The sequence below is a fragment of the Phyllopteryx taeniolatus genome, chromosome 10, assembly GCF_024500385.1.
Source record: "Phyllopteryx taeniolatus isolate TA_2022b chromosome 10, UOR_Ptae_1.2, whole genome shotgun sequence".
Taxonomy (NCBI): Eukaryota; Metazoa; Chordata; class Actinopteri; order Syngnathiformes; family Syngnathidae; genus Phyllopteryx; species Phyllopteryx taeniolatus.
In genome coordinates this window covers 12091368-12109098 of record NC_084511.1, presented here as the reverse complement: position 1 = coordinate 12109098, position 17731 = coordinate 12091368, and the positions used below count along the sequence as shown (strand labels likewise).

The 17731-nt window shown below is 42.9% G+C and overlaps 1 protein-coding gene across 2 annotated transcripts in view; it reads right to left on the bottom strand.

The window, feature by feature from the left end:
- pdgfrb (platelet-derived growth factor receptor, beta polypeptide) overlaps window positions 1-17731 on the bottom strand; it is a 52694-nt gene that overhangs the window by 8629 nt on the left and 26334 nt on the right. Inside the window, exons 8-21 of one of the 2 annotated variants that reach the window (XM_061786967.1) lie at window positions 17546-17661; window positions 15989-16112; window positions 15694-15905; window positions 13364-13458; window positions 13139-13271; window positions 12127-12231; window positions 11836-11946; window positions 9108-9264; window positions 8295-8461; window positions 6957-7069; window positions 6567-6689; window positions 3881-3992; window positions 2218-2317; window positions 2029-2134 (exon numbers count right to left, since the gene is read on the bottom strand). In XM_061786967.1, coding sequence (XP_061642951.1) covers window positions 2029-2134; window positions 2218-2317; window positions 3881-3992; window positions 6567-6689; window positions 6957-7069; window positions 8295-8461; window positions 9108-9264; window positions 11836-11946; window positions 12127-12231; window positions 13139-13271; window positions 13364-13458; window positions 15694-15905; window positions 15989-16112; window positions 17546-17661 — 1774 coding nt within the window. Of the gene's footprint in view, window positions 1-2028; window positions 2135-2217; window positions 2318-3880; window positions 3993-4985; window positions 5741-6566; window positions 6690-6956; window positions 7070-8294; window positions 8462-9107; window positions 9265-11835; window positions 11947-12126; window positions 12232-13138; window positions 13272-13363; window positions 13459-15693; window positions 15906-15988; window positions 16113-17545; window positions 17662-17731 lie in introns of those variants that run through there. The other variant, XM_061786969.1, reaches the window with a different exon arrangement.

Here is a 17731-nt window from a genome sequence, read left to right as displayed (position 1 = left end):
AGCCGAAAGGCGAAGCTCTCAATGTACCAGTCGATCTACGTTCCTACCCTCACCTATGGTCACGAGGTTTGCGTCGTGACCGAAAGTACAAGATCCCGGATACAAGCGGCCGAAATGAGTTTCCTCCGCAGGGTGTCCGGGCCCTCCCTTAGAGATCCCCCCGGAAGAGCTGGATGAAGTGGCTGGGGAGAGGGAAGTCTGGGCGTCCCTGCTAAAGCTACTGCCCCCACGACCCGACCTCTGATAAGCAGTAGAAAATGGATGGATGGAGGGATGGACCGAGTGCCAACCGCCGTAATAATAAAAGAAGAAGGCCTCAGCGGTATTGTAGAGAACACAAGTGAACAATAGCATCATGAAGACCAAGGAACACAGTATACAGGTCAGAGAAAAAGTTGTGGCGAAATCTAAAGCAGGTTTAGGTTTTTAAAAAAATGTGCCAAGCTTTGATCATCTCAAGGAGCACCGCTCAATCCATCGTCCAAAAATGGAAAAAGTATGACACAACTGCAACTCTACCACGAAATGGTCATCCACCTAAACTGACAGAGTGAGCAAGGAGAGCAGTGGTCAGAGAAGCAGCCAAGAGGCCCATGGTCACTCTGGAGGAACTGCAAAAATCCACAGCTCAGGTGGGAGAATCTGTCCACATGACAACACCTTATGGAAGAGTGGCAAGAAGAAAGCCATTGTTGAAGGAAAGGTATCAGAAGTCTTGTTTACAGTTTGCCAAAAGCCATGTTGGGGACACCGCAAACATGTGAAATAAGGTACATTGGTCAGATGAGACCTCTAACAGATGCTCCCATCCACACTTGAGTTATTTTGCAAAAAAGAATGAGCAAAAATGTCATCATCTAGATATGTTATGCTCACAGAGACATACCCCAAAAGCATAGCTGTCAAGTGCCCTGTTTTGGCCGCGACAGTACCTTATTTTACCCTTCTGTCCCGCCGGCATTCCGGATTGTTATTGTCCCGTATTATAATAGTAAAAAACAAAAAAACAAACAAACAAAAAAAAAAAGATCTCTGTCACTAGCATCGCAAGAGTTAGTGCCGACGGCAGGCACAAACTCGAAAAACAAATAAGAGAAATGGATGGACATGACAAAGAAGGTATTCCTGCCAAAAACAACAACGAGGTCCTGTAAATATTTAGAAAAATGGGACCGCAAATTAAATTTTCTAAAAGAAGAGCACAATGGGGCACAGTCACGCATTTTGTACGATTTCTAACTGGGATGTTAGTGTCTCACATGGGGGAAGGAATGACGTCAGTCAGCATGAAAAATCCACCAAGCACCGGCGCTGGCTCGAGGCACAGAAACATGCCCAGGTGATGTCAGCATTTGTGATTAGAAATACCACCGGTATTTGACCAGGTCATAAATGCGGAGGTTAAAATGGCAATGCTGTGTGCCAAAAACTGCTGCTTTCACCTTCCGTGACGACTTCAACAAGTGTGTAGCTGAGATGTTCCCTGAGTCTGCTATCGCACGGAAATACTCAGCAGGAAAAGCCAAGGCAACACAAATCATCAAAGGTAAGTTCAGTCAAATTAAATATGAATTTACTGTATGTATGCATAAAAAATGTCCCTTATTTTCACATCCAAAACTTGGCATGTATGCCCAAAGGACTTGCAGCCGTAATTGCAGTGAAAGGTGCCTCAACAAATTATTGACGAAGAGGAGCTGAATACAAATACACACCACATTTTTGCTATTTGCTTAATATTTGGAAAACTATGCATCATTCCTGTTCCACTTTACAATTATGTGCTACTTTATGTTGGTCGATCATATAAAATCTCAATTAAAGAAACATTTGTTTGTGGTTGTGAAAAAGTTCAAGGCGTATGAATACTTTTTCCAGGCACTCTATTTACACTGTAAAGAACAAATGTTAAAAGAGTAAATGTATCATTTTATATAATTATTTGGCCTCCAGTCATTAGTATGAAATCTACGTAGTTAAACAGTTGAAGATCACAAACAAGGCAGAGTGAACTCTGTAAAAATATACCTTTTTATAGCTTTCAGTCAGCATGTTTCCCATACTGTGAACGAGGAAGGAGAACTCAGGTCTTTTCTCAAACTTCTCGTCCCAGCACTTCTTCATGATCTCATAGCTGAAAACAAAGCAATGTATGTATTTCTTCTTTTTCTACATTCATGTTCGGGTTGCTGTCAACACTGAGGAAGCAAAACTTACACTTCATCAGAGGCGTGAGCAGGTTTGGCCATTCTGTAGCCTCTCTTTAAGGCACTGTAAAACATCTCATTCATAGGCAGGTCAGGGTAGGGGGTTCCTCCTGTAAAAAGTATGCAAATTGTTTTAAAATTACAGTATATGACCGGGTGGATGTTCCAACAAGCAAGTTCAACATTATCAATCTGAACCTGAGTTCTGACTTGACTTCCCCTGAAATCAAAAACTGGGATCATTCAGCTCCAGAACAGCTGATCTGAATAAGTTCAATCAAGTCTAAGTATGTTCAGCTTGAGCTAAGCTTGTTGACAGTCACAACCAAAATACATCACCAATGGAGCCCTGATATGTCGATTCACCATGCAAAACCTATAAATAAGTACATGTAAGTTACATACTTCCTTCCCCCTTGGAATTTGAGGTACTAATGCGGGCGTTTAGTGATATGAAAATTAGGGGTGGGACTCAATTTAAAAAATATTGTATTAATTAGAGGCTTTGTAATGAATTAATCTTGATTAATAACATTTCAATCATATAACAATATTTGTCCTAAGTAGCAACATGGATCAATTGAAATGGATTTTAGTTGTTGACTGAATGAAATAATTGACACAGACAGGAATATCGTTAACTCTGGAAAACTGCATTTAATCCATCCATCCATCCATTTTCTGTACCGCTTATCCTCACTAGGGTCGGGGGCGTGCTGCAGCCTATCCCAGCTATCTTTGGGCGAGAGGTGGGGTACACCCTGAACTGATCGCCAGCCAATCGCAAAATGCATTTAATCGCATTTCAATACAAAATAGTAAAAAACTCATTCAATAACCCTGGCCAAAATTAAACAGACCTAAAGTTAAATTTTACATTTTAGAATATTTGCGACGGCACGGTGACTGGTTAGCACATCTGCCTCACAGTTCTGAGGACCAGGGTTCAAATCCCGGCCCCGCCTGTGTGGAGTTTGCCTGTTCTCCTCGTGCCTGCGTGGGATTTCTCCGGGTACTCTGGTTTCCTCCCACATTCCAAAAACATGCGTGGTAGGTTGATTGAAGACTCTAAATAGCCCGTAGATGTGAATGTGAGTGTGAATGGTTGTTTGTTTATATTTGCCCTGCGATTGGCTGGCGCCCAGTTCAGGGTGTTCCCCGCCTCTCACCCAAAGATTGCTGGGATAGGCTCCAGCACGCCCACGACCCTAGTGTGGCTAAGCGGTACAGAAAATGGACGGGATGGATACAGAGAGAGAGAGAGAGAGAGAGAGAGAGAGAGGGGAATTTCTTATATCTCACCAGAATATGAAAACAGTTCTCAGAATAATACAGTGCAATTGTACGCCACTGAAAACTATAAAAGCATTAATAAGCATGACAGAACATTACAGCATTTTAATGCAGGCAGCTTTCTTGTTGACACTTAATACAGTGAGTGGGTGCATAATATGTACATGATGTGATGACCTACTAGTTACGATCTTGGCTTATTTAGCGTCTGTGCTCTACAACTGACTGAATATTACCTCTTGAGGAGAAAAATGGTATAAACAAGAGCAGTCCAGTGCTGTTAGCTCAGCACTTACAGTGCAAGATGCTCCCTTATTTAGCTCTGAAGATATTAATCCCTCTCATGATTGATTTAGTGTGAAGAATGTATTTGGACTCACCGAGTGTGAAAAGCTCCCAGAGAAGAATGCCATAGGACCACACATCGCTCAAAGTTGTGTACAGATTGTGGAAAATACTTTCTGGTGCCATCCACTTGAGGGGCAGGAAGGTCTAAATAGAACACAAAATAGGGTTACAAAATTGAATTTTCAATAGGGGATGTTTGTCAGGTCTGGGTAGCAGCTGGACCCAAGAGCAGGCAGAGGCAGATGTAAAATGATGAATAGTTTATTGAGGAAAGGTTATGGAGGTGGTCCTGGATGTGTTGGCAGGCAGCGGCATGGACAGGTGGCAGGCAGTGGACAGAACAGGCGGATGGCTTGGAGGCAGGAATGACGTGGGTCAGGACTTAGGGCGCAGGTGGAGACAGGCTTCAGCAAAGAGACGTGGAATGTGGGATGAATTTTCAGAGACTGTGGAAGCTTCAATTGGATGGAAGTGGGATTGATTATCTTGGTAATGGGGAAGGGACCAATGAAACGCGGAGTGAGTTCCGGGACTCTGTCTGAAGCGGGAGGTCGTGAGGAGAAAGCCAGACAGATTGGCCCACCTTGTATTTGGGTGTTGGGGAGCGATGACGTTCCGCGAGCTGTTTATTGCGTGAGGCGGACCGGGTCAACACCGCTCGGACGTCTTTCCACACTGCCTGGATTCTCCGGAGAGAGAACTGTCTGCACCTGTTCTTTGAATAATGGCGGTTGGTAACCATAGCAAGCCATGAATGGGGAAATTCCAGTAGCGGAACTGGTGAGGGAGTTGTGGGCATGCTCAATCCATGGGAGGAATGAGCTCTGGGAGGAGAGGTTGCGTGCGGCAAAACAACGGAGGCAGATTCAAGGGATTGGTTTGCCCCCTCCGTCTGGCCGTTGGTCTGCGGATGATATCCTGATGGCAAGCTGGGTGCTGCACCCACCGCTTTACAGAATTCCTTCCATACCAGGGAGGAGAACTGAGGACCTCTGTCAGAGACAATATCGATGGGAATACCATGGACATGCTGGACAAGGAGGTTAGGAGTATCGTAGGCGGATGGTAGTTTGGGGAGGGGTATGTAATGGACGGATTTGGAAAAGTGATCGACAATAGTGAGAATGATAGAGTTACCTTCAGAAGGAGGTAGACCGGTAACAAAGTCCAGAGCGATATGGGACCAAGGGCGGCTAGGGCTAGGCAATGTACGCAGCAGCCCAGCTGGGGGCAGGTGTGAAGACTTCCCTCGGGCACAGACGGAGCAGGCTTGGATGAACTCCTTGTCTTCAACAAGGCTGGGCCACCAAAAATGCTGCCGGATGAACTGAATGGTGCGAGTGATGCCAGGATGGCAGGTGAGTTTGGAGTTGTGAGCCCACTGAAGAACGTCAGAGCGTGCGGAATTGGGTACGACCAGGCGGTTTGGAGGCCCGGTCTTGGGATCTTCAGGGACTCGGGAGAGGTCAACGGGCGTGGAAGAGGGTGGAGGTATAGCTGAGAGCAGGCAGTGTGAGTGGCAGTGAGTGCTCCATCCGGTGATGGCTAAGTGTGTCCAGTCGATGGTGGGGTTGTGTTTTTTGAGCCAAGGAATTCCGAAGACTAATGGGCTATGATTCGGCCATCCAGGGCTGTGACTTTCTTCGGGGACGGAAGTGGTTGGAGAGGGATTTGGACAGAACAGGCGGCTGGCTTGGTGGCAGGAATGACGTGGGTCAGGAACACAGGGGAGCACGCTAGGAGGGGCTGTAATACTTAGGCGAGGATTTCCGGGAACAGGCAGGCTTATATACACCGGTGGTGATGAGGCTGATTGAAGACAGGTGCTGAAAACAGAGAGTGGAGGGGGGAGGGAGAGGACACAAAGCACCCTCCCGGCACCAATAATGGCACTGCAGGGCAGTATATGACAATGTTATTAAAATCTCCCTGCAGTGTGTTATTCAGCTATTCAGTTATTCAGCTGTATTTGATTTGATGGAAACGCCAGGGCACTTATTTTTTGGAAAACAAGACACAAACAGTTAAAACGTACACTAGCTTTACTAATAATACACTGAAGGAAAAGGTTTCTTTGGCCACCAATGCACATAATAGTGACATTGTTTTTTTAAGGCCTGTTTTAGATTTTATTTACACTACAAAAACAACAATATGGATCCTTCCTGCCTTGTATCGTGTCATGGTGTGAGGGATATCTTCTTGTCACACTTTGAACCCCTTAAAATCAGTGGAGTATCATTTAAATAATACAGCCCATCCTAGAATTGTAGTACACACAAAATTCCCTACATGCTACTTCTAGTGAAATATTGCACCCTCTCACAAATCCCAAATTGAATGGTTTCTTAAATTGACAATGAGTTGACAGTAACAAACAGCCTCTGCAGTCACCAGATCTGAATCAAATAAAGCATCTTTGAAAAATTCTGGAAATGCATTATGCTGTGATTTGCCAGTATAGAGCACAGGACTTCAGAGGGTGCGATAACTTCCGTCCATCCAGTGATGCGGGTAAATGGTAGATAGCCTATAAGATATACAGTAACTAATATAGTCACCAAGAAGAGGACTGATTTTGTTCTGTTTTTTTTTAGATCTTAGTACATAGTTAGCAATTATGTATTATACATTTATGTGTGCCTTGCTTTCACGACTGGCAAGCAGTTCAGGGTTAGCATTATTTGTTCATCTGTGTACAGTAGGTCTTCCACTCACGCTGCCTTTCGAGATGTAGTTGGAGTCGTGCATGATGTCTCTGGACAGTCCGAAGTCACAGATCTTCACCAGTTTTCCCTCACAGATCAACACGTTCCTGGCGGCGAGGTCACGATGAACACACTGCATGGGTGGAATACCAAATAAATAAATCAACAACCCATGCTCGCGACATTCGCCTGTTTCGATACTTCTAACCAAGCTTGGACTAGCACGTCCTAACTCTCATATTTTGGGTGTCTTGTTATGAAATTTTTAATAATAAGTATAGTAATTATAAATATAATAATTTTTACTAATAAAATATAAAATATAATAATAAAATATAAAATATAAAATATAATTTTTTAATAATAAGTATAATAATTATTATTTTTCTTAATGTCTTACATTCTTGGAAGCCAGGAACTCCATGCCCTTAGCCACTTGGTAGCTGAAACCCAGCAGGTCATCATAAGTGAGTGTGGACGAGTCACTGATGACCAGGTCCAGTCTGCCGCCAACTGAACAAGATGAGATGACGCACAAGAGAAAGTGAGCGGATGAACATGATGAAGAGTGAGGGTCACTGCGGGATGAAGTGCAGCAGTCCTGTGACTGATTGTTTCAGTGGTGTGCGTCTGTGTGCCTGTGGGAGGGACTGTTTTAGAAGTGGTTGTGAGAGCTTTTCAGTGTGTGTGTGTGTGTGTGTGTGTGTGCATGTGTGTTTGTGTGTGAGCGAGAGAGAGAGAGAGAGAGAGAGAAAGACTGTTTCAGAAGTGTGTGTGAGTGTTTCAGTAGTGTGTGAGAGCATTTCAGTAGTGCAGCTGTTTCAGTGGTGTGTGTGTGTGTTGCAAGAGAGAGCGCATTGCAGTATGTGAGAGCGTTTCAGTAGTGTATTATATGAGAGTGTTTTAGTACTGCATGTGAGAATGTTTAATAGAGTGTGTGAGTGTTTGAGTAGTGTGTGTGAGCATTTCACGTGTGTTTAGGAGTCTTTCAGTGGTTTATGAGTGAAATGAGTTTCAGTAGTTTGTGTGACAGCATTTCAGTAGTGCGTGTGTGTGTGTGTTTGTGTGCGTGTGAAAGTGTTTCAGTAGTGCATGCAAGAGTGTTTTAGTAGTGCGTGTGTGTGTGTGTGAGAGAGAGAGCGAGAGAGAGAGAGAGAGAGAGAGAGAGTAAGTCAGAGAGTAAGTGCTTTTCAGTAGTATGTAAGAGAGCGGTTTATTTTTGCGAGAGTGATTCAGTAGTGTATATAAGTGGGGGGGGGGAATGCATTAGTGGGTGTAAGAGCATTTTAGTAGTGCTTGTGTGAGCATTTAAGTTGTGTGTGAGTGAAAAAAAATTCAGGAGTGTGCATGAAAACGTTTTAATAGTTTGTGTCAGAGCATTTCAGTAGTTGTATGAGAGTGTTTCAGCAGTGTGTGTGTGAGAGGTAATCCAGAATTAGGATCCTGTTGGCCCTTTATATGTCATATGAGCTTCATATGTGCATGCCTCAATTCGCCTGCAACTTCTCTCCAAGCTTTCAACAAAAAAACGGATTGTGCCTGTTGATTATATGAGACTCAAATGCTTTAACAGCAATTGTCACAGACAAATATAAAATGTCGTGTTCTCAAGGTCTCATTCGCCTTTTAGGCAAATGTTACATGGATGGCTGCACATCATTTGTTGTAAAGGAGTGAAAAGGAATTCTTGTGAACAGAAGCTAGAAGACGCCATCGACGCAGGTGGCTCCAATCAAACCTTGTTCCTGGTAGAGGTCCTGCTGGTAGCCCGACTCGTATGGAGATGACTGGATGTCGGCGTACTTGATGGAGTCCATCTGCTCTTGCATGGGAACATAGACACAGGGCTCGTCTTTGCTCATGTCCATGTAGCCTCCGTCGCTCTCGCTTCCAAATGACACGTAGCTGCAAGGAGGGTGGGATCATGATCAGGCTTCTAATACCCCCACACGTATTGTGTAGACCGGTGGTTCCCCGACGTTTACAATGAAATCTATTGCACACGAAAGTTAAGTAAAAAAATTGACCTAGATAAATATTTTAAAACAAAGTTTTTAACTGAATTGTACTTAGTGATTCTTTTGCGTACCACTAGAGGGAGCCCGCTTACCGCAAGTGGTACTCGTACCACACTTAGAGAATGACTAGTCTCACGATGATGTCATCACACATATTTCTCCGAAGGGGCCACTAGTACACAAACCCTTCTGTCATCTGACCAAGGTAGAGAAAACCGGAGAAATGGCTGGAATGATGATGTTAGCCTTCTTTTCAAGTCCCATAGTTTGAATATGTTACGTGTCAGTCGAAAAGATGTTAGGAGGTAAATTGCTTCCAAGGGAGATGGAACGGTGACCATAGTTTAAATTTCAACAAGTAGGTTGTATATCTGGCGGTGCTACCCAAAACACAGCAAGTTTTTGCCATCCTTTTCAGTTCAAGTCAGCAGTCGTCAATCATTTTGTGCCACCCAGAAGTAGCCTGGTGTCTCCAGGATTGCTTACAAATATTAGGAAAAGCTCTACAAAAAGTTCATTGCTGTCCTTCTCACCCTTTCCCCTGACTGAGCGGACTGCTTCCCCTCGAGATCACGCAGCCTTCATCTTGGTTCTTCTCAGCAAAATACTGCAAGAAAGTGTACTTGTTCCTGTGCAGGTAGTCTACCAAGTCGCCATAGCGACAATACTCAGTCACCAGGTACAGAGGACCTGATTGGTTGATCGAAGAGGAAAGGAAAAAGATTGGATTAGACACACATGGACTATGACAACGTCATAAAGGATGATACACAAATATAAAAAATAATAACCAGTTAAGACTCTAACGTTATTTAATGCGTATGTACCAAACTAACTAAAACATACGTTACGTGTGGCATCACCTTGGTATTAAACCACACAGTCAGAAATTACTTATGCTTAAGCTATTTTAATAATCATCAAATGCTTCCTGTTTGTTTGACTACATTTCTGGTGTTTTTTTTTTTTTTAATCATTAATTTATATGTATTTTCTAATTTATTTGTTGATGTTTTTGGCATTACTTTCATATATTTGTTAGTTTGAGTCAAAACTAGAAAGTGGGTTTCTAATTAGTCTGGCAAATCCTATCATTGACAGTCAAGCTAAATGTTTCTTGAAGTAGAATAAGTTGTGCCTGTTATGATTGTTTAAAGAAATGTGCAAAATAATAAAAATGACGAATACTGTGTTTGCTTCAAGAAAGTCATCCTTGACTAAAAGCCAGTCAAATAACATTTAGGATAAAACGCATTCCTATGTGTTACACCATGAGATGAAGTCCCAATTTTTTCATCCTTTTGCATGAAGTCTGAACTCAGCTTCTACTAAGGGTAGTTGAATATGAGGAAAGAAGACCCCATCCAGTTTTGCTAGTTAGAAACCCAGCTGAAGTACTTTTTCCCCCCAATGTTTAATATCTGGAGGAGGTCTTCACTCCTTGAAGTGCCATTCGAATTCCAAATATGTGGTGGGGTTGAACCACAATCACAAGCTATTTCTGAGCAATCAATTTTCTGGTTTCAAAAATGATATGAGACGATGGAACCATACCAAATTTGAGTCTCTGGCGAAACGGCAAAACAAATTCCTCAGACAAAAATAAAAAAATCATGGACCACGGTATTAGTGTTTGGTTATCTATTCGTTAGCCTGCAGGCCACCTCCATTTCAAAAATATGCATGGTAGGTTCACTGAAGACTCCAAACTGTTTATAGGTGTGAATGTAAGCATGAATGTTTTGTCTTTATGTGCCCTGTGATTGGCTGGTAAACTCACACTTGTCCTAGAACAAGATTGTCCCACATGAAGTTATTATTATACAAAGTGAAAAAAAAGACAACAACAAAAAAACATCTAGTGGTGGGAAGTAACAAATCCATCCATCCATTTTCTGAGCCGCTTATCCTCACTAGGGTCGGGGGCATGCTGGAACCTATCCCAGCCGACTCCGGGCGAGAGGCGGGCTACACCCTGAACTGGTCGCCACCCAATCGGAGGGCACATATAAACAAACAACCATTCGCGCACACATCACAATTACGGGCAATTTAGAGTCTTCAATCAACCTACCACGCATGTTCTTGGGATGTGGGATGAAACTGGAGTGCCCGGAGAAAACCCACGCAGGCACGGGGAGAACATGCAAACTTCACCCAGGCGAGGCCGGGATTTGAACCATTGATTGATTGATTGATTGATTGATTGATTCGTAGGGCCAAATTAAGGAAGATGAAAGAGCCCATCAGAGCAGAGTACATTTACATGTCGCATAATATTGAGAAATTTGACTGTCTCAAATGTCTAGCGTCTCGACTACACTAGAATAGATTGAAAAAGGACATTTTTGGCATTTCCAGCCAAAATGATCACGCAAACCAGATAAACGTGTCATGAGCGATGCCCTGCAGTCCTTTTTGTTGGAGCCTGGTGGCGCTTTGCGCTCCTCTCACCCTCTCTTTCTCTCTCCCTCTCTCTCTTCACAGTAATCAGCACCTGTCATCAATCAGCCCTCATCATCACCTGCATAAAAGCTTGCCAGATCCCGGAAATTCTCGCCGGGGTATTAACGCTCTCTTCGGTACCACAGCTCCTCAGTCTCCACGTAATCTTCCTCAATTCCTCGTGTCCTTTCTGACCTCCGTGTCTCTCCTCGTCCTCAGTGTTCCCTCCGTGTCCCTCGCATCCACTCTGTCAAGCCAGCCGCCTGTCCTCGCCACCGCCTGCAACACGTTCCGTGCCTCAATAACCCGCCGACATATTTCAAGGACCATCTCCCTTCCCCTTTTTTTCCACTAAACTGTTCATCACAACCTCTCAGCTGCCGCTTGCTCTTGGGTCTCGACTGAATCAACTCATGAAAAAAAGGAGAAGTAGAAAAAGCAGTGATGAAAGGGGACTTTTCAGTGCATTTCAGAGTCCGAACCTTTTGCTTTTACTAAAGTGTAGGTGTTGAATCAATACTTCTATTTTATACCAGTTATTGAAACCTTTTTCCTGCTCAGTTTGTGGTAAAAGATTCTCTCACAAGCGAGATTTAAAGAGATTTGATTGATTGATCGGTTTTTACTTAAGCACACAGTGTGAATACTTTGGCCAACTCTGTTTTTGGGACAGTTCCTTAGTGAATCAAATGGGAAAGTAAGGCGCAAAATAAGGAGGATAATCCTCGAGCAGCATTTTATATGGCTTTGTACCAACAGTTGAAGTCATTTTAGGTTCGGTGTCGCTATAGCACAGATACTCAACATGCTTCCCACCATGCTTGGTGCAGGCTCCCAGTAAATTGACAACGTTGAGATGAGGACCCAGGTGACTCATAATCTTCAACTCTGACATCAGGGCTTGAGTCTCGCTCCTTCTCGCTGTTGCTGGACGAAGACAAAGAGACATTCAGCTTCACATTTTGGAACAGGAGAGTGAAAGCACACACTGCCCAGTGGCTCGTTGGCTGCATGTCAAAGCAGGCTGGCAAGCAAACTAAAGCTCGGTTGAGAGCGGCTGCAAGTCCGCCTCTCTCCGTACGTTGTGCTTTCCACTGCGCGGCTTACATTTCAGCATTTTGACGGCCACTTTTGTGCTGGATTGGGAATGCGAGAGACCATACGCAGTCGCTTCGACCACCCTGCCAAAAGCTCCCGATCCGAGAGTGCGACCTGAAACACAAAGAAAGGCTCAGTACAAAAACTGGACTTGAAATGGAGGGCATGGACAATAAGTCTTGGAAAATGAATACAAATCTGGCAGTTTCAATCAAAATTGCGCATATACAGTATATAAAGTGCTCATTTATTTATCATTTAGTAAAAAAGGGAAGATTAAAGACTAACGTGTTTTCACTGTTTGAAGTGTGACAGCTTGCACAAACACCCACACAAATTTTGTTTTCTTTCTGAATGAAGCGAAGCAATGTGATTTGGATTTTTGTTTTTTTAAAGACAATAAAAACATCTATTCTAAATGTAAACATATGCAGAGAAATGTGACAGTTTTAAGTGTACAAAATATATTTGAAACCTTAGTAATCCTATTATTTTATTGCATACGTAATACAGTATCTGTGCAAGATTTCTTTTTACAATATTTAAGAATTCCTAGGTTCCTTGAAAGGCACTACATAAACTTCAGTTAATATTCTTATTTTGTTTGTATAATATCTATTCATCGATTTTGTATATTGCATATCCTCATGAGGGTCGCAGGAACTGGGCCCTATCCTGGGCAGACTACACCATGTACTGGTCGCCAGTCAATCACAGGCCATTCTTTGTAGGATATTTAACATGAATAAATACAAAATATTTGCTAATATTATGACAAAATGCTTCTCAACACCGTTTACCAAAGTACCACTACGCCATCAGTGACTAGTCCTCAGATTATTCAAGGCATATTCAAGCTAGAATTAAACCGGCCTTTCATTGGATTTCATCGACACACTTTCAGTTTAATTCTCGAAGGGAATAACGTTTGTCAAAATGCCTGATTGAATGTCACATTCAAGTCTAGTTTATCAGTAAAAGTCAAAGTCACGTGACGAGCCTCTGCACGTGGAGGACTCACCCAGCACCAGGTTGTCTCTGGGCATCTCCCAGGTGAGGTCATAGGGCAAGTGGATGGGGTCCACATAGATGTACTCGTGACCATCCTGGCTCACTGACTCTATGACCTTCCAGCGGATCTCATAGCGAGGTTTCTGACCCCACACACACGCACACACACACACACACGTGTGACTGACTGCTGTGACGTGCACAGGAAGTCACAGCTCGCAGTTTGTGGCCTCACCTTCCTCCACACTGCGATGAGGATGATGATGGCCAGGATGATGATGACCACTAAGGCGAGGACTGCTGCCAACACTGCCGCCTGGGAGAAGAGAGCTGCAACAGAGAAGAAACACACAACATCAACACAAGCTCCTATGGACAGCCGTTAGAGCATTTATTCAATATCCTGCTAGTATGCTCTTTGTCCTCACTGGTAAGACAATTTAGCACATTAGTTGAACAACCAGGGCGCACTAGTAGAATGTCTACCTATGTCTTACTGGTGATGTTTATTTCCACCACTGCCTTCTACGACTGTAACATTTCTGCGCACTAGTAGAATGACTAGGGCCTATTAGTAGAACAACTACAGGTTAGGCAAAACTGTGCACTAGTTATCATCTGTGTGCCACTAATGAAGTGCTAGATGTTAACTAGTAGAATTGTAGGATGCCACGAGTAGTACTAGTAGCACACACTTGTCAACTAGTGACATTTTTTCCACAGCTGTACGACTAGTATAAACAACTACTGTTTTTTTTATAGATATACTTGGCAAATAAAAAGGATTCTGATTCTGATTTGCTAATGAAGCAAAACCTCACACTAATTGACATCCCTATTACAATGTTGCTATTAGTACGCGGAGCCCAGTTTTCAACCAGGTACATTTTTCCACTACTGCATGACATTTCTGCGCACAAGTAGAAAGGCTTTGGCGCACTACTAGAACAACCATGTCTTATGAGTGACATTTTTTTCACGACTGTATGACATTTCTGTGCACTAGTAGAACAACTAGGTTGCACTAATAGAAACATTTGCATGTTTTTAGGCAAAATAACATCACTAAATGACATTTTTACGCTGTGAGTGAAGCACTAGATGTTAAATTGGAGAATCTTATAATGTCATTTGTAGTACTGGTGATATGGAGTTTTACCTCACAAGCAACATGTAGGTTTTTATTTTCTTTCAACCTGTTCTGCTCAGCTGCTTGGTTACGCAGAATAGAGGCTCTGTAAGCCTTTTTATGCCAGAGCATTTTTTTTCTGTGCAACAGAGGAGTTTTGTATTCTGCCTCTGTGGTTTCGGATTAGGTTTACGAGGTTTGATTGGGCAGAGACAAAGACAAAAGAGAGGACAGAGAGAAAAACAAGTCGAGACACCAGATGTAAGAAAAACCAAAAAGACAAACCACTATATGACACCGCAACGTTACATTGGAGTCATAAAAAAAAATGTCATTCATCAACACTTTTACTTTTGTACTTAAGTATATTTCAGTCTGTACTTGTTACTGTTACTTAAGGAGTTGAATCAGTACTTATACTTTTACCAGAGTATTTTTTTATTTTTTATTTTTTTACATTAGTATCAGCATTTCTACTTAAGTATGGCCCATCGTGTGTGAGTACCATCTCTGCATATAAGAAATCTCAGCTACAGACATAATGGAAGGCTAAGGAATGTTACAGTAAGAAAGAAATATGTTAATAATGCTATTAATGCACCAGATATTTATGACTAAATATAATATCAAGTGTTACTATTTGATAAAGAGCCCCACTACGTTGCTAAAACATGAACTTTTCCTCAATTAATCTTGAGACATGAAGCTTTTAGCAACAAACTGCCAAGTGTTTGTTTATCTGCCCCTCGTTTTATAGCATATTTTGTTCATCATGGGACAGTAAGCTGCTTTTACCGAGTGTATTTCAAAAGTCTGCAGTGCAGTGCAGTGCTGTGCTAAAGTCATCAATGCGCTTATCAATTCACAGCAATCCTTTTAACATAAAAGAGCAATTATACATTAATAAGGGATACTGTATTTAGGTTTACAGTAAATGAGGCAAGTTCCCACAAGTGTACATGGCTGTGCATTACTTGTGTTTTAGTGGGGGGGTTTTCGGTCCTAATTTTTGTTTTGCCTAATAATGTGTATTTTTTAGTCGTAGAAATTCCACTCTATGCGAGAAAAATATAAATGTATCCAGCTGGAGCCTGTCCCCGCTGACTTAGGGTGAGAGGCTGCATGGGTACACCCCGGACTTGTCTCCAGGCAATCCCAGGGCCAAATAGACAAACAACCATTCACACTCACATTCACACCTATGGACAATTCAAAGTCTTCGATTAACCTGATAAGCATGTCTTGGGTTGTGGGAGGAAACAGAAATAGGAGGAGGGACCCCACACAAGCACAGGGAGTACACGCAAACTCCACACAGAGATTTGAACCTGCAACTCCGGACTGTGAGACATGCTAACCGCAATAACCACCAGCTGATATGAAAAAAACAAAAACAAGCATACGCTACATTGGGTAGTTCTTCACATGAAACTTACTGCTGGACACCAGTTTGACATCTCTTCTGTCCACCATCCCCACCTGGTTGCTGGTCTCGCAACGAACTGTGACCTGCTGCGGCTTGTGGAAGGTTAGACGGCTCCACACCTGACTGGTTTTACGGTTCTCGCTGTGGGTGACGTTGGTCTGGATGCTCAGCACCTCTGCTTCTGGTGCCAGCGGTTGCCATATTGTAGTCTTGTTATTGCACCTGTGGAACAATATGAGTTGACTGAGATGTTTTGTTTCCTCGTGGTCATCATAGGGTTTGACATTCAGCGCATTGTGGCTTACTTGAGCATGCTGTCGCAGCTGTACCAATGTATGGTCGGGGTCGGGACCCCCTCAGCTACACAGGTCACAAGGTGTCTCTTTCCGGGAAGGTGGTGGTCCGTCAGATCTTTAATCTGAGCGGGAACTACGTACACAAACACACGCGGCACAGGCTCGGTAATCTTGACTGAGGTCAGAGGTGGCTTAAACACTATCAGAAAAACTGACCTACATTTACAACCTAAATTCTAAGATTTGTTCCATTAAATTCTATTAACGGATTCACCAACATTGGAATAACTTCATTTCGTGGCGTTTCTCTTGGCTACAATGCTTCCACTTCTGTATGTGGATATTATTTCAGTCTCTTTGTGCTGTCATGTCAATCCAATCTGCCCAAGGCCTTTAGACTCAGTCGTGCTGGCCTTAATTTATATATATATATATATATATATATATATATATATATATATATATCCATCCATTTTCTGAGCCGCTTCTCCTCACTAGGGTCGCGGGCGTGCTGGAGCCTATCCCAGCTATCATCGGGAAGGAGGCGGGGTACACCCTGAACTGGTTGCCAGCCTATCGCAGGGCACATACAAACAAACAACCATTCGCACTCACATTCACACCTACGGGTAATTTAGAGTCTCCAATTCATGCATGTTTTGGGGATGTGGGAGGAAACCGGAGTGCCCGGAGAAAACCCTCGCAGGCACGGGGAGAACATGCAAACTCCACACAGGCGGGGCCGGAACCCGGGTCCTCAGAACTGTGAGGCTGACGCTCTAACCAGTCGCCCACCGTGCCGCTTATTTATTTATATATATTAATATATATAAATTAACATATTCACAATGGGACTGTTTCTTTAACAAAACCGATTTGAAATTCGTTCTCCTGGCCCTCGATAACCTCAGCATTTGATTCATTGGTCAGAACAAAGCTTGATACTTGGACTCGTGAAACACTTCTTTAGCGATCTGCACACATGAATACATTTAAACATCAGCATTTCTGGTGACTTCGATGTATTTTATTTCATATATGTATGTTTCTGTCATGTTATTAGATTAATATTGATTCTGAACTGCTCCAGATCAGGGGCAGACTGACCAGACAAACACAGGCAAAGAATAGCCTGGGGAGTTGAGATTTCCAGGGACTCCCAAACATCTCATAAAAACTGATTACAGTCAACCCCAACGATATCACAGTTCATGCTTCACGGTTTGTTGTAAGTGTTATGACAGTTGTTACTCTATTTTTGAATACTGTTGGTACAATATTTTTGTGTTATCCATTGCTCTTGCTCTCTCTCAATATATTACGTGTTTAAATGCGTTTTTACTGTTTTAAAAGTGTTTCAAGACCTTAAGAATAAATAAATGCTACAAACCATTATCCTTGGCTTCTGATTTCAAAAGTAGTTATCCATCAATTTGTTGTCTATGTGTAATAATATGATGAGGCGATTAAACATTTTAAAATCATAACGGCCCTCTGAGGAAAACTGTATCTACAATGTGGCCCGCGACAAAAATGAGTTTGACACCCCCTGGACTAGACTCTCACCTAGGACTTCCAGGTCAAAAGTCACATCCTTAGTGTCATCTCCATTGGTGACCCGGGCAGTGTAGAGCCCCCTCTGCTCCGGCCTCACCCGCACCAAAGTGAGGATGCTGACATATCTGAGAGAAAAACGTAGTGATTTTAACAGAACTATGTAGTAAGACGGTTGGCTCCTCACTCGGTGATCAT